At 36.4% G+C, this 16,789-nt stretch overlaps 1 protein-coding gene across 1 annotated transcript in view; it reads left to right on the forward strand.

Annotated features, from left to right (window-relative positions):
- Positions 1 to 16,789, forward strand: part of LOC100546750 — a 44,256-nt gene that overhangs the window by 22,132 nt on the left and 5,335 nt on the right. Inside the window, exons 12-16 of the mRNA XM_010709430.2 lie at positions 3,088 to 3,187; positions 9,334 to 9,373; positions 9,588 to 9,639; positions 11,691 to 11,802; positions 15,951 to 16,034. Of these exons, the coding sequence (XP_010707732.1) occupies positions 3,088 to 3,187; positions 9,334 to 9,373; positions 9,588 to 9,639; positions 11,691 to 11,802; positions 15,951 to 16,034 (388 nt within the window). The remainder of the gene's footprint in view (positions 1 to 3,087; positions 3,188 to 9,333; positions 9,374 to 9,587; positions 9,640 to 11,690; positions 11,803 to 15,950; positions 16,035 to 16,789) is intronic.

The following is a 16,789-nucleotide window of genomic DNA, read 5'->3' on the forward strand; positions in this document are numbered from 1 at the left end:
CCTGTATTTTAGCCTCAGCTTCCAGGTCTTACAATAAAATTAAATGCAGCAGTATCTCTGTTGTACGTGCTTTCCATACATGCCTGCAATAGGAAAGTTAAAGCTGCAACACAGGAAGCTGCTTTACAACCTTATCTTCTTCACTCTGGTTCTCCAACAGAGGAACCTAACCCAAATAGTTCTCGTCTGGAAAGCAGTCGCAGTTGCTTCAGAGGAATAGGGGAAGAGTGAGGGTTGCTTTACCATTTAAAACAAAGCTGAAAACCAGTGAGAGAAACACATGCCCTTTGGTAGATGTATTCTCTTTCTGTTTATGTCTTTCTGCACAAAATTAGTTGTGCTTGTTTGGATTGCAAATAACAGTGGTCAAAAGCAGAGCCATGTTGTGCTGAGTGGTACATTATCACATGAGGGAAACAATCCGTGCTTCAGAGATTCATCTATCTGAATTTAAATTGTGCACTGGCTGTGTATCTCAGAGTTGGATCCATTTAGTCTAGAGTGAGATGATGTTTATAGCATTGAATATTCCCGACAACAGAAAATAGCCTTGAGAAATACAAAAATCCTTGCTTTCTTTCCTATTTTTTCAGTCTCTCCACCTGTTTCCATAGCTGTTCTTTGCCACTCTGATAGCTTGCTTTATCAGCAGAAACAGTGGACTCGAGTCAGCACTGAGTAACTCCGTGGTATTTAATTGCTAATACTTCCTGCTCTGATTTTTCTGTTCTTGAGGAAGAAGGGCTTATGGCAGTGTCACAGTATCAATGAGTTCATGATGCAGAAATACTGGATGTGTTTCACGTGAAAGTTATATATTAACAGTGCCTGACTTATTAGTTGGTTTTACAAAAGCAGGCTGAGCATGGCTGTGAGCAGATTCTTAACAGAACAGAAATAATGCTTCGTTAACCAAAATGCAGTAGTTTTCTTCTAACCCTTCTACACCGCATTTCTGAACTTGAAAGATAAATTTGTTTTGTTTTTTAATCATACAGTAATGTAAATGACTGAAATAGTCTGCGACTTCAGTTTTGGTATTGGATTAACACACAGAGGTCAGGACTCTGTTTTCATAGACCACTGATACTCTCGTGCACCTGGACAGAGCAGAAGGTTGGGGCTTAAATGCAGTGTTGAAGAGGTGCAGTGCAGAAGCAGGAAGCAGATGTGAATACATGAGCATGCTTTTGTGAGAGTATTTCCTATTAATTAGTAGTAATAGTAATATCATGAATCTCCAGACAGCTTTGTGAGCGCTTTAAAAATAAAAAAGTGGAAAGAAAGTTTAATTTGCCACGTTTTTCTGCTGAGGCCCTTCACTACTATGTTTTAGCTGGAGAGCTGGGAGCTTTTTGTGTCACTGTGGGTTTGTTCATTTTGGGATTTTAGTATGTATTTGAGTTGGGGTTACAAGACTTAGTAGTCTGTTAAAATAACTACCTCTTTGGGATGATCTTATAGTAGCCAGAATGACTGGCATACAGTACTGCAGCATGTACTGTGAGCACCATTTCAGCAGCTGTCAGTAGGAAACACGACCGTGTTTTTACATTTGTGAAGTTACTTAAGTTCCTGAAGCTGACTTGAGATTTTCTAATGTTGTCATGTTCTGCAGTATTATTTTTGTGAAAATGTATGGTATATATGCTTGGAAATTATACTTATGGGACATCTGTATTTACTTTTATGCAGTGTTTTTAAAGAATGCAACTTTACAGAAACACTGACAATTAAAATAAGTAGAGCTAAAGTTAGGAGTGTATTAAAAAGCAGTTTAGGAGTTTGGATCCAGCATGTGTTTTCTCCAGTTACTTTGAAGAGGAAAGTATTTATTTTTTAACTTTAAAATGCTTACTTGAGTCTTAAAACTTGCTAAGAATTTTTTTTTCTTGTATGATGCTTGTTAAATTTACTTGAATTGTAATTAATGTATTTTTTTAGGCATGATGGCTTAGTGTTTTTCCCTATGCCAGCTGAGCAAATTAGCAGTTGCTCCATTATAGAACTATTGAGTTCTAGTTCTTGAAATCAGGAGCACCCATTCAACTTTGTTCAGTGAATAAGCATCTAACCATACCACAGGAAAGCTGAGATGTGAGTTTTGTCTGACCACAACTTTAAGTCAGCTCATTGAACAACTGCCTGCATATATTATCTTCTCTCCTGTTCCCATCTCTTAGGAGAAAAATGCTGTCAGCACAAAGACTCTCTTGTCTTTTCAGGGTTAAGTCATGAAAAATTTGGTCAAGTGTAGGGTAATGCTGTTCCCTAGTCCAGAGAAAAAACTCCCTAAAGGAGTCATTCCATTCAACTGGCATAAAAACATGCACTTTTGCTCCACACCTCATCTCCTATGTTTTGAGGCTGTAGGTGTTCATAGGTGTTTGTTTCTGGCAGCATGTGGAACTTGATCCTTCTTGTGGAAATGTCATCAATTTCTCTATAGATAAAGAAATAGGCTTTTCTCTAAAATCTGTTGAATGTTTTACACTAATAGGAGAAATGCTATTTTGAAATATTCATGATTTTATGCATAATTAGGGAAGCTATTAAACACTTCAGAAATTGCTACTTAAAAGAAGTTGGGATGAACTATTGTGTCTATTGTTTTTGTTGGAAACCTGCTATTTTTTTAGTTCTTTTCTGTCTTTAAACTTCCAGAGATTGGGTTTGACTTCCTTTCTGTGAGCAGATCTATTTACTTTTTGATGCTAAGGGAAGTAGGCTTGGCCCCAGAGTATTCTCAGTGCATGTAGAAACAGGAGTACAGTTTGCTTGCCCGTCTCATGAGTGAAGCAATTTCCTTACAAATTAGTGTTTGTTATAGTACTTGATTTTTGAAGGATGTTTTGATGCACAGCATTGTAGCAGTCTGAAGTACCCAATGGTTGATGTACTGGTAAAAGATGATGTTAACTGAAAGTTACAGATCTGTTGGATGGAAAGCCACTAACTAAAACTGTAGCTAGTACTGAGCACGAGATGTCCATTAGATTTGCTTTGAATGCTGAGCTACAGTTGCTTTTTGATTTGACAGATATAACTGCTGTTCTGCTGCTAAGCTAATCTGCTTTTTTAAAGCAGGGTCCTCGAGAAGCTGTTATTTGGCTTGCAGTACATCATAAGCAAAAAGAAGCTTTAGAAATCTTCTCCAAAGAGATTGCACCAGCTGGAACTGGCATGGGTAAACATTCATATCTTTCTCCAACAATATAATCTAGCTGCTTATGTAGAGAAGTCAAACTTTCAGATCTAATTAAAAAGTTTTAAATAGTATACTGCAGTGAGAATGCTGATGGTCCCCATCTAAGTCTTTATTCACACTGTGCTTGTTAGCTCCCCAACTTAAATTCTGATCTTGCACTATTATGTCTAGCCTCACGTTAATGTCTTTAACTTTTGACTTTGAGTGAGTGTGTTGTACTGGATTTTTTTCATTGACCTCTGAAGTAAGGACAAAACACCAGGATTTAATTAAAAGTCAGTCTTGGTTTTAAGAGTATATAGTTTGAAGTATTTGCACAAAGGTCACCTGTTGTGAAATCGTCTGTGCTTCTTTTGTTTTATTGGATATTTGTTCCAAGAAAAACTTTGCATTTATTCATTGTAATTTTCATTGGATTGTCATAACTTTCTAGGAGAACTTACTAACTGATCACTTTGAGCAAATTTTTTTTTTTCTCTCTGCTTTCTCTTCTCCACCCACGTCAAATCTAAGTGTTACCACTGTGGCCATCTTAGTTGTAAGGACTACATTCATATGCTGGGATTTGATTGCTGCTTCTGCTATGCATACTCATTTAATCTTTTTAAAATCCATTTACAGTTTGGAGAGCTTCTTTTGGAAGACTGGTGGTCGGCTGTGTTGCAATTGCTTCTCTGTACCTAACAGAGCAATGTATTGGGGATTTACATGAATCTTCAAATTAAATTACTTAACTTGAATGTCAGCTTCCATAAGACATTTAGAATCTTGATTCATGGCGGCTGAATGTTGCTGTGCAATTAAACAGTTGGTCAACATTTTCCTTTAGTGGATTCAAAATTGGATGGAACTAAGCATGTTCTCTGTTGTCTTTACAGAGGTATCAGAGCTGTAGATAGTATAGTACTTCTTTTTAGTTGTGTTTATAAAAGAAGGATCGATGCATGGTTATCTTCTTTTTTTTTTTCTTCCCTTTTTTTGTGCTCCCTCCTACAAGACAGAATACAATCAGTTAGAAGTAATTAGGAAGATTCATTTTAAAATATTTTGCAATTGTGAAGGTTATTTAGTGGATCAGCATTTACCATAGATGTGCATTACTTCCAAACACTGTTATGTTAATTAATGATAGCGTTTTCATGGTTAGATCAAGCTAACATTTCTAAAGTTAGTTAAAGATTCATAATTGAAGTAGTTTTTCCCTTTTCGTCATTCTTGTGTTCTGTTCCTGAAAGTAAAATCTCTACTAGTTCTTTATTTTATATGTGCATAGATGATCCCCTGGCAGGTGTCTTTTTGAATAAAGGAAAGGTTGGATTTAAAACAGTTGCTTATTTTTAGGATCTGAAGTTGGTACATGCATTGTTCGCTCCAAATTCTTGGTGTGTGCTCTGTCCAGTTTTGTTTCACTACTGTTGTCTATAGAATAAATAGTAAAAAATCTGTGTTACTTGACTTGAGTAGCACAGTACTGTTCAGTATTAACAGTGAGTTTCCATAGTATGTGAACATTTGTTTCTTAAGGTGACTGGCCAGCTTTCAGCTCGTGTTATCAGAGCAGTGTCTTAAGTGAAATTTAATCACTTTAGTCCAAAAATATTTGAGCTGTTTACCTGGTAAAACTTAGAGGGAAATTTCAGCTTTTCAGTCCTTACAGGTAGCAAGAGCAGGGTAAAAAGCAGTATTTTTCCTTGTGATTAGTAGATGTGTTGCAGCAGTGTCCTGCATAATGCTTCACAGCAGAGACTTAAAACTCAGGCTGTTATATCTTGAATGTCAGAGATGTGGTTTTTAGCTCATTTCTGTAATGCTTTGTTAATTGTTTTTATTGATCACCAGTGAGGCACTTGAGCATACTTGCACAGTACCATTCTGCTGTACAATTTTCATATTATTAAAGTTGCAGATGCTTAAGCAAAGAGAAGAATTTGATGCTGCTGTATGTAGACAGGAAAGAATCCAGGAAAGAATGATTTGTTGTTTGTTTTGTGTTTGGAATACAGCATTTGTACTGTAAACTGCTGTTGAGCCGGATACCTCATTTACCAGTTTAAACAATCATTTTTCAGTTTGGTTACTTAATGGGCTTAAGGAGATACAAGCTATTAAAAATTAAATCAATCATTTTCTATTTTTTGTAATTAGTACCTGAGATTGGTTAACTTCCATTTGGTGAAAGAATGCTTTTTGTTCTCTGGGTTTATTTCTCGATAATTTGAAAATTGATAATAGCGAGTTTATTTAACAGTTGCTAGCAATTTAGTCTTTAATTTTCAGACTTAATAGTGCAATTTTAGAGCTGTTTTCTTGCTCTATAAAGTGTGCTTTTGTGTACTTTTTTAATTTGGATAGATTGTTCTGAATAAAGCCTAGTGGGGAAGAGTCTCAAGAAGAGCCTTGCAGAATGAAAGTGTCACTAGTTGTAGTTTAATAGTTCAGTAGCTAAGAAGAGTTTTATTAATAGCTCAAATCATGTGCTGACCCTTATTTCACATTAAAATGACCAGAGTTTGACACTAAGATGACAGCTGGTTAATACAACTTGAGATTTTAAAGTACTTGAGTGTATGTAAATATTATGACTGATCTCATAAGTGCGTTGGAAGATACTTCAAGGAACGTCGTAGTTCTGACAATTTATTGCAGTCTCCGTTTTTGTTTGAGAATAATATTGCAGAAGATAGTTTATCTGCTGTATGCAGAGGATATGTAATAATTAGAATGTATAATTGACCACCATTTAAAAAAAGTATACAGTTTGTACTTTTATTAAACTACATTGTAAGAACTAACTGTAAATGTATAGCAAATGTAATTCCTTAATGTATACCATAAATACACTAACCAGCTTTTATTTAAGCTAATTCAGCCGTCACAAGGGGACACGGTTGCACTTTGGAACACAGTGAAGTTTCAAAGAAAGTATCAACTGTTGAATTTAAACTACTTAAAGCTTTTAAATCTCTACTAGATGTGTTTTCTAACATGATATGGACTGTCAAAGTATTGGCAAGACTTCTTCTTTGAGTTTTGTAGGGTGAGAAAGTGAAAAACACTGAGCTGCAGAGTAAAAACATGCTTGAAGGAATAAAAAATGGTGGAATGTAGATTCACACCTTTTAAAACCCTGATAACCAAAGAAAGAAGTAAATTTAGTGGACTTAGTGCCAGACATCTCTCCAGTCTCGCCATATATTCAGAAGTGAAATCAGTAGAACTGAAGTGGCGCAATCTCCTGTACTGACTCACTGCTTGTAATGCCCAGCCACCTTGATAATTTGTCATTTCAGGCCATGTCCTCAGACTTGGGAATGAAATTGTTCTAGGAAATGGCAAGTCACTGGATCAGACCCTTGAGACAAAAGAAATATTCAGTATGATGGTACTGTACGTGCAGATGAACAGAATATAGGTGGATTAAGAAAGTCTGAAACTGTTTTATCAACTTGAAGGCATTCACATCCTTTTTACAAGTGCTGTTCTGAGGCACAGAAGCTGATAAAGACTGGTGCTGAGTAACTGAACTGAGTTGATAGTTTCAGTTGAAGGGACTGATTGCAGATTGGATGACACCATTCTTAGCAATGCTTATCTGCCTTGGGGGACTAATGAATGCAGTTTGATAACAGAAGATGTTCATGCAGTGTTTCTGGGAAAATAGATCAACAACTTTGATTTAGCTGATGGCCTTATGTACTTGATGCTACAGTCTGACTGATACTCTCCACAAGTATGACAAATTATTCATGCTAGATTTCACTGTAGATAGGTACACCTTCTTCCAGCAAGAAAGGAGGGGAACATCTGCACAGGTATTTATAAGGAACATATAGTAAGCATGAATTACAGCACAGGAAGATCTCTCTATCTCGAAGGTGTCTTGGGACAACAGTTGATTTAAGGAGACCACAAGTTATTTAGAAGTGGGCTTGCTGCTGTGGTCAGACCTGCTGTTGGAGAGTGGTGCTTAACGTTTAATTGCCTTCTTTCAGTCTTGACTGAGAAATGCAATAGGAGCCCTGGGATGGAGGTGAGGTTTTGTGCTCTGGTGCAATCTGTTCACACAAATAACCAGTCATAAACCACAGTCAATTTAAGATCTGATTCATCTTCTCTGCCTGAAGTCTAAACAGGAATTGGATGTGTGTATGTTAAATTATACTTCCAAGTGCTTCAGTCCTACGTACGTTAACGTAGGCAATGGATTCAATAATTCTAACATAGAACTGAATAATGTTGCAGCTGGGATGTAACAACATAGGGTTGCTTTGCAGTTACATTTATGTGCAGGGTAGGTGCAGTATGTCCTGAGAAAGATCCCACATTTACAGAAGCTTATACTGGAGGAGTTTGCAAGAGTAGTGATAGTAAACAGTAATAGAAGTCTATCATAGCCTTAGAGTGTGAGTACTTGATGCTTTTAGATTTTTATATTGTTTTCTTGTAAGTGTTCAGAGAACTGCTTTGTTCTGGAAGCCAAGTTTCACTGTATGAGAGCAGACAGCTCTTTGCAAGCTTTCAGGAAGTTGAAATAGATTTTGGAGCAAAATCTGGTACCCTTAATGAGCAGTTCAGCTGCCTAGTGGGAAGTGAGCCATGTGACAATCCACAGATAATTTTAAATTAACTTTCTGAGCCTATTTTCAACATGACCTTACCATTTCCCACTTCCTTGCTCAACAACCTAAATAAACTAGGAGCATAATTCAGTCAGGAAATAATGGCAATTGGTTTTAATATTGCATGGATTTTTATTATTATTATTATTTTTTGCTTGAAAGAACACACAGGTAGTGTTTGTAGAGTCTAATCTTCCCTGGATCATTTGGAACGGTGTAATTGTAAGAGATTAGTTTCCATTCTGTCCACAACCATATTCTTTGCAGCAGAACTTGGTGGGTAGAGGGTTGATTATTCGTGGCTAACTTACTTGAGATTTATTTATTTATTTGTTTGTTTGTTTGATTGTTTATTTCTGTAACAGCATTCCTTATGAAAGACTTCAGTAAGGCACCTTGCTTAAATGCTGTTTCAGGGAAATCAGTCCTCCAGTGAATGTGGATCTGGACTGTAACATTGACCTGTGCTATGTTGCTCCTGTGCTAGCACTTGATCTCCATTACCAAGGCACCAAACCTAAGCTCAGGCAACTTGCTGAGTGGTAGAGGTTACCAGTGTGAGCCTATTGCCACGACAGTGTGTTTCTTGGCGTTTGGTCAGAGAGAATATACACCTGGAAGAAGCATGAAGGAAAGTGGGTGCATGTTAGCCAGGGTAAACTTGGGTAAACACACCATTTGGGAAGCTTAATTCCTAGGCTGATTTCACATACACACTTTACAGAACTGCAGAGGAAAGAAATAGTAGATATATCATGTACTCATACTATCTGTGCCAAGCAGACAGGATAGAAGATAAGCTAGGAAGAGCAGAACTGTTTATTTCAGGAATACTGATCTGTTAGATGAGTTTAATGGCAATAAAGTGTAACAACCAGATGTTGAGAAGAATCTAATCAGTACTGATTTACTACAAATCTTGAATCATGCTAGTGATTAAAGCTCCTAAATTACCTATGTAGAAAAGAGAAAGAAAGAATGAGATCTGCAGTGTAGAGGAACCCAAAACCAGCTATGTTAGCCAGTGAAAATGCTTGAGAGAGATGCATCTGAAATGGTTAATCTAATAAAGAAGCAGGAAATTGTGTATGGATCTGGTCGGAGTTGTTTCTCTGCTCTCTTGAGAAGTGAAAAAAACCAAACCAGTAACACTCCCATCTCTCAGACTAGTTATTCTTCTGCCAGATGTATTGCCTGACTGGCATTGGCTACAAAAAGAAAAATCATTAGGTTCTTCTTTTGAAGCAGTTTATGCTTTGCACGTCTTGAGACAAAATCTTTTTTTTTTTTTTTTTAAGACACAGTATTTTTTACATGTTTAGCTATTTTACCCGTTCTATAAAATGTTTGGTTGTATTAATTTGATACCGTATGTAATTTGCTAGATGTTTCTAAGTATTAATAAATGTGTGTTACAAAATGATTTTAACTGCCTTAAGCAATGAGCTTTGATATTTTTGAAGGTGAATTTAACGGTTGTTTTGTGAATTTCATTTTCATCTCCAGCACCTGGCCTCACTGGAGTTATCGGAGGGCGCCCTAGAATGTAAGTTTATTTTTTAAAATAAAATCTTGCTTTATTAATAATTAAATTTAAGTAATTTCTGCGTTCCTTGAGCTTTCTAAAATTGTTCAGAAAACTGTTGCTAATCGTGGGTAAAAAGCTTTCAGATTTCCAAGTGATTGTGAAGTACGTGAATAATTTGAGGATTTTCATTCATTTGTATTTAAATGCATTTATGATTGCTCTGTGTGCCTAGATCTCCAGTTTTGAAGCCATTTTTCTTCCATTATCCGAAGAGCAATGTCCAGGTAAGACTTAATACTTAAAGCCAGCTCTGTTTCTTTCAAAGTCCCAGAAGAGAACTATATACCCCAGGGGACTTTGTGTTCAGAGCGAGGATAAAACTCCTGGCAAGTCACAAGACTGTCTCTCTCTTCTCTTCTGCTCTGCCTGGCTAGATTCTCAGCTCAGCACTACAGTAAGGCCTTTGGTTTTCACTCTTTCTCATTTTGTTTGATTTATTATCTTCAATTCCAATTATATTGTATTACAGTGTGTTAGTCTTGCATTCCGATATCTGATTTAATAGATTAGTTTTTCTCCTCAGATCATTGCTGCTGCTTTGATTTTAGGCCCATCTCTCTACCCTTTTCTCCTTTTTCCCTTTTTCCCTTATCTAGGACATGGGTCTGTGGGTCCCCCTGCCTTTCTAGTTAGGGAACCAGGCTGAACCAGCCCGTAAACCATTGCCATTCTCTGTATATACTAATGGAAGTAACTATTAAAATCAGTGAACTTCTGGAACACAGGTTTTATATCAGCAGAGAGCTGCCCTTTTCCTTCTGGATGCTCTGTGTATAAGAAGTGATACCTACTCTTACCAATATTCCAGAAAGTCTAAAATTGCAGAAGGTTGAGATGCTTCTGTGCTGCTGATGATTATTATAGAGGAGCCTGCAAACGAAATCTGTTTGCTTTATGATATTAAGTTTGTAACAATAGTGTGTTTCAGTCTGAAAAGTTATGGTTCAGATGAGCAGTCCTTTGTGTGAAATTCCAGTATGAGGTGAAACATTAAGCTAGAGCCCTGCTTCTTTTCCATGATGTATGTCTCTGTATATAGTTTGAATTCTTCAAGGTAGACCAGAGGAAGAATCTATCTTTTACTGAATATAAAACGTTTGAATTTTTAAATGACAGTCCTTGCTTTTCTGAATATCATCAGATACTGAATTTAATGTACTTAATTATTTAATTGGATACTGCAGGCAAAAATCTGAACACGTCCTTCCTTTTCTAAGACTTTGAACTGACTTTCTGCTGTTGCGTACATCTCACATCAACACTTCCTAATAATGGTATGAGAGCTTCCTCGCTCATTCAGCAGCTGAGAAAGCAGTCAAAAGCCAGAATGTTGTTCTGTCTTTATGGAACTTCAGGCTACTGCTTTATCAAATCACATGTAAAATTACTAATGAGCACTGTGTTCCAAATGTGGTCAAATGCCTGCTAAGATAAAATAGTAACTTCATTTAGCAAGGGAAGACAGCACTGTCTCTTAGCAATACAGAAAATCAGGATGCTTGCTCTGAGGAACTGATGTGGTGAGCAGGCTCGTATGCTCGTAATGATGTCCGGTGTCACCGTTGAAATGCAACAAAGGTTGTATAAAAGCATGGTTTAAGTGATTCAGTCCCTGGGCCTAAGTTTTAGCCATGTATTAAGAAAGATCTCAATAGAGATTGCAGAGTAAATAAGGTATGAATTAACTGCTTTTCTAGATTGGAATTTCATTTACAAAGAGTGCAGTTGCCATAGAGATAAACCTAGAATTCGATCTAAACCCAAAAATACTACATAAGGAGATTTTCAGATACATTAATATTGCCACAGTGGGTTCTTTTGTTTTGTGTTTGATAACGCTTTTCTGGATTTCAGGTTGGATTCAATATCTCATTGGTTATGTGTTGTTTTCACTGCTCTTATGCAACTGTCCTGATTTTACCGTAGGTCACGAGTGGTTTTACAGTGCAAACATGAGTTATTTTCCACGTATACTTTTTCATGTTTAAGGGGTAACCTAAAACTTGTGCTAGGAGAAAGAATCTTAGCAAGCCTTCTGAAGACAAGAATAACTTTCCTTATTCTTGTTTTTTGGTCTTCCCTTTAAATAACCAGTGGAGGCCTTTGTTGCCATTAGCTGCTTTCTAAGAACAATCTTAAGAAAAGCAGTTGAGAAAAATGATCGAAAAGATTCTATTTAAAATGTGGCAGATGAGTATTTAATTAGAAAAATTCATGTGTTGTGCTGGATTTCTTGGCCTAATTTGACAGTTTGGAAATTGGTATTTTTTTCCAGATCAACTTATTTCTAAATGGTCAGTATGTTGAGACATTTGAGGAGGATCTCACGTTTACATCAGATGAGACTGTTTCCTTTAATCCACCCAAGATTAATGGTGAATTGAAAGGTATGATCATCTTTTACTTGCAATGTATCATTTCCCATCTTTGTCCCAGAAAATCACGTGCTAAATTTTGTCTAAGAAATTTGTTTTACCTCCTTACAGTATGCATTATGAATTCCTTTGCGAAAGTCTTAAGCCACTTTTCTTAGGAAGGATGGCGATTAGCATCAGACAGTATTACATTGGAGTCAATAACAAGGCTATATCAAGTTGCTTTAAAAAAAAAAAAATTACAGCCTTAGCCACACTTGAACTCTGACTTGATATTGAAACATGGTTTCAAAGTATATTTCAAGATTATTGTATTAATCCTGGTACAAGTTGGTTTTACTTAAATCAAAATACTTGCACTCAGAATAGAAGGCAGAAGTACAGAAGCCTTAATAATGTGGATAAATAAATTCAGCCATATTACATCGGGCTTCATGAAATGAATAAGAATGGGACTGCTCTGCAACTAGTAAGTTTTGAAGGAAGGATATTAGAATAATGCTTCCTTATGGTCATTTTTATTCAACTTTTCTAATCGTATGTCTGAAGAGGGAAAGGAAGATACCTGGGTGAACCAGTGAGCTAAGACGAGCAGGTCTGAATGTCTGCAATGAAGTGTTCAGTCTGAGTTGTTCATGGATGCTAGGTATTAGATTAAGGATTACAGAACCTCCTAGCCATTTACAGTTTTTCTTATCCCTTCTAATGGCAGAACTGCATGCTGCATTTTGTAACACATAACGTTCTTCATAATTTCCTTTTGATCCAGACAGAATCGTTATTGTTATATTTCTGCTCTCTAGAGAGATGTGATAATTAATTTAAAGCTGTGGGTGGAGCCTTTCAAATCTAAATCAAGTAACTTCACGTAAAGATTATTTGTTCAAATTATTTCTAAATATAATACTGATCCTGAAAGAATAATTTAGATCTTCGAGTATGTGTATATACAAAAAAAGAAGTGCATCTTAACATTTTGTGCCTTCATATCTGGAATCCAAAATAAATGAGTGGAATTTCTCAAAACTACTAGTAGAATCTGTAATTATAAGTTATGGGAGATATTCTATATAATGTAGAGAAATTTTCAAATACATGTGTGGCTATGTGTTTGTGTGTTGGAAGTCACTGATACCGAACATTTAACTGCCATGTGTGAATTTGTTTTCTCTGTCCTTTCAGACATCCCTTCAAGGAAGTCTTCTTGCATCAAACAGAAATAAATTTTAGTTTTCAGTGTGTGTTTAGCTCTTGATTATGTCTGTTGCTAATCAAAGCTCATAGCAGAATCTCTTTGATATATGGGAGTTCCAGGGAGGGCAGTGGGGGATTATCGTCATCAGACTCGGTGAGTTAAGGAATAGAAGATCATGGTTTCTCTAATAATGAGGCTAGCAGATTTACTGATTTATTCATTTATTTATTTTTTGATTTCAACATAACTGCAACACTAAATATTGGAGGGAAAAAAAAAAAGCAGTCAGACTTCCTGTTGCTTTCAAATGCCGCCTTCTCATTCGAGAAGACTTTCTGAGGTGCCTGAGATCAGTTTATAAGTACTGAATTCTTCAGGCTTTATTCAGGCAGAACTCTACTTTTGAGGGTCAGCAGATCTCCTCTGTTTTTTTCCCCTGAGAAGGACCTCTAAACTTTTGCCCTTAGTTGTAAATAGAAATGTTTTCTCTATGTGACTAAATACTTACCTACTTCTGTGACTTAACATATGGACAACATAGATGAGAAATAGATGGATTAGACTGTAAAAGCAGTAAACTCTGCTAAAGCATTTTGTCAGCATTTAGTAAGGAAAGAAATATTTTTTCTTGGTTTCATGGTTATCTCAAGTGTGAGGGACTGCTAGTTGTCTTTGAACAGATAACAGAAATATGCGAAAGTGGATTTCAAAAATTCTGCTAGATGTGGTTCTGGAAGGGTGGAATTTGAATTTACTGTTTGCCCTAGCTTCGAAGAGGGTTCTTCTGTAGATTTAAGATGTTTGTGAAATGAAAACAACTTCCTGATAAACAGATCATGAAGGATAGATCAATAAATCAATACATGAGAACACCAGAGCGCTATCTTGAAATGGTTTTGTTTAAATGAAGACTGTCAGAGTCTGTCTAAAACATTGTTGATGACTTCTACATCTTCTGTAATTTGAACACTACCACATTTCAACCTTTGAAAGATATTTTTCTTTTGGAATTGCAGATTGAATAAAAATAAAAAAAGAAAAAAAGAAAAGCAGTTTCTGTAATGTACAAAGTATGGCAGATTTGGCCGAAGTGAGGAATGAGCTTTACCTGGGCTCTTTCTGCATCAGAAGAGGATCTGACTTGCTAATCACAAAAATATTCTCAGCTATATAAATATACCCTTTAATATTTTCTGGCAAGTTTTATGGCACGCTTCTACTGTTTTTCATGGAAGTGAATGTAGAAAAGACTGAGTATCAAGCTCAAAACACATCTACTATGTTAAGTCTTCGTCATGTATTTTCAACACTTCAAGTTCTGTTTATTATCAGTGAAGTATTATTATACTAGACTAACCCATAATTAATTTCAGTAATTTAACATTTCTAGATTTTTCTTTAGGATGTGAGTAATGTTCTCTTTCTGTTGGTACAGCTAGATCAGAAAATGTTTGCTGTGGTCAGTCCCAGATTGTTCCCTGCGAATGGTTTTCTCCATTGAAGGTTACCTGATGTTTGATTTACAAGACCTTCTCTTCAATACAAGTTTGAGTTTTTAACACATTAGACTGACAATGTGCTCTAGGCTGAATTATTTTTCTAAAAGAAAGAGAAAAAAAAATTTTTTTTTTTTTTTTAAGGTTGTTGGTCAGTTGTCTCCTGTGGCTGATGCCACCTGGTGTCACACCAGAAATCATGACAGAAAGCAGGAAAAATGTCACTTCTATGCTATGAATGTTCCCTTTACTGGTATTCAAGGAGCAGAGAGAGGATATAAACTGCCCACTCATGTGCAGAAAGATAGAAAATCACAGGAAGGGGTTATAGGAAAGGATGAAGAATGGGAATTCTAAATGCAAGACAGATAGGTGGATGAGTTTGAGATGCTGGCACTGAAGCCAGGGATGCCAGGAGAGCTGATAAGTCCAGAGGGAAGTTAGGTTAGAAGCAAAACAAGCTTGAAATGACTGGATTCTCTCCGCCTAAAAAAAAAATGGATATAAACTGTAGTTCAAGTTTAAGTGTTAGGTTTCTGTCAATGGATAACTGAGTGCAAGGTGAGCACTTCATCTCTCCTTCGGGGGAACAGCTAGGTGGTGGCTGCCTGCTGCTTACATTACAGAATTGCAGGAGGTCCGTGATGTATGACTAAACAATCAATCCTTGTTTATAAACTCCGTGGCTTCAACAAGATTGGACTTCTGGATTTGGGAAGGAGTAGGGCCGCTTTTTATTTGTTTATTTATAAGTAGATAAAAATAATACTTTTTGTTCTATGAAGGGCAATAGTAATAATGTTCATGAAGACTTGAAAGTCCAGTATTCCAGACAAGTTAAAAAACTGACTGGCTTCTGATAGCAAATGCAGTTATGACCATGAAGTGCCTTTTCCATATGACACTGAAACATTTGCAAAATTAGTTATTTGAAAAAGAAGTCTTCAGTGCAGCTGAAAAAATAACCCTTCTAGCAGCATGTAGGAAGGCAAGAGAGATACATAGTCTTTGGAGTTTTAAATTGTGACTGGTTTCTAGAGACAACAAATTATCAATAACTAAATGTATTTTTCTACCCACATTGGAAGCAGAGAGATCTATGTGTTAACTGGAAAAGGTCAAGAAATACCACGTATCTGCTAAGCCTCCTTCAGAGGTACTGCACTGCTATGATGGAGATGAATTTTCATATTCAATGGCGGAACTGGGGACATGTGGCACAGCATTCAGCTATGTAAAAGTAAAACTGATTTGCCCTTATAAATACACATATTAGGGCAGAAACAGTCAATTTTGTGATATTGCCCCCACCCTCACAGCTTCTCCTCTGGTATCTGTGGTAAGAAAACTTCGACATTGTTTGTGAGAGTACTACAAACAATGCAGGAGGACTGTAAAGACAGTTACCTCTTTAAAATGTACCACTGTGTGTAGCTATCATTACAGTGCACTCATTTTTACTTGTACAGATCTGCCAAGTGGTCACCATACCTACCGCCTGGAGGATCTTGCCTATACTAGAAGTGGAGACAAAGGCAACTCTGCAAACATAGGTATTTATCTCTCTTCTCAAGGTGGTTTAAGTCTCTCAGCTAAGAGGCACCAAGTGCTCTCCTTAAGTTTTGGGAAATCTCTTAGCATAACTTGATTATTTATTTTATTATTTCTCAAATGAAATAATCCATATGAAACGATATTTAACTAATGCAGTATCTGTAGGTCTTTGTTCAGCAGCTGTTTGACATCTGAGGTATTAAGAAAAATACTTGAATGTCTTATAATATAAAGTTTTGTTTAGGGTTGCAAAGAGTAAGCACCCCAGAATTAAGAAACATATTTTTAGAGTTTCTTCTGCACATCTGTTGTTACTTCTTTGTGTCTGTCTATTATATACATATAATTTCTTGGTTGTCTGAAGGTGTGTATGTTAATTCTGTGTCATGTAGATGGCTAAAATATTGTTAGGAAATACCAAAGTTGTTCTTGTAAGAGAATGTTTTTAATTATATTGTAAATCCAAGTGGTATATTTCAGTGTGCAGGCTTTACGTTGATTATGCTGCTGCTTGTATTGATTAATAATTCCCTCTGTTCCTTACTTCTGCATGCAACAATTGGCTCTCTAACTTGTTCGAAGATGAGAGCGTGTGGTGTTCAAAGCTCAGTATGAATTAAAGGTGCGTTTGGGATTTGATTTGCTATTAGCTGTCATGCTAAGACTGATGGATTTTGTTTATATTTAAGGAAGAGGTTTTCTTTCTTTCTTTGTGAAGCTTTTCTTTGCGTTGAAGAGTGAAGAGGTGTTGATT

This window comes from Meleagris gallopavo, chromosome 4 (assembly GCF_000146605.3).
Source record: "Meleagris gallopavo isolate NT-WF06-2002-E0010 breed Aviagen turkey brand Nicholas breeding stock chromosome 4, Turkey_5.1, whole genome shotgun sequence".
Taxonomy (NCBI): domain Eukaryota; kingdom Metazoa; phylum Chordata; class Aves; order Galliformes; family Phasianidae; genus Meleagris; species Meleagris gallopavo.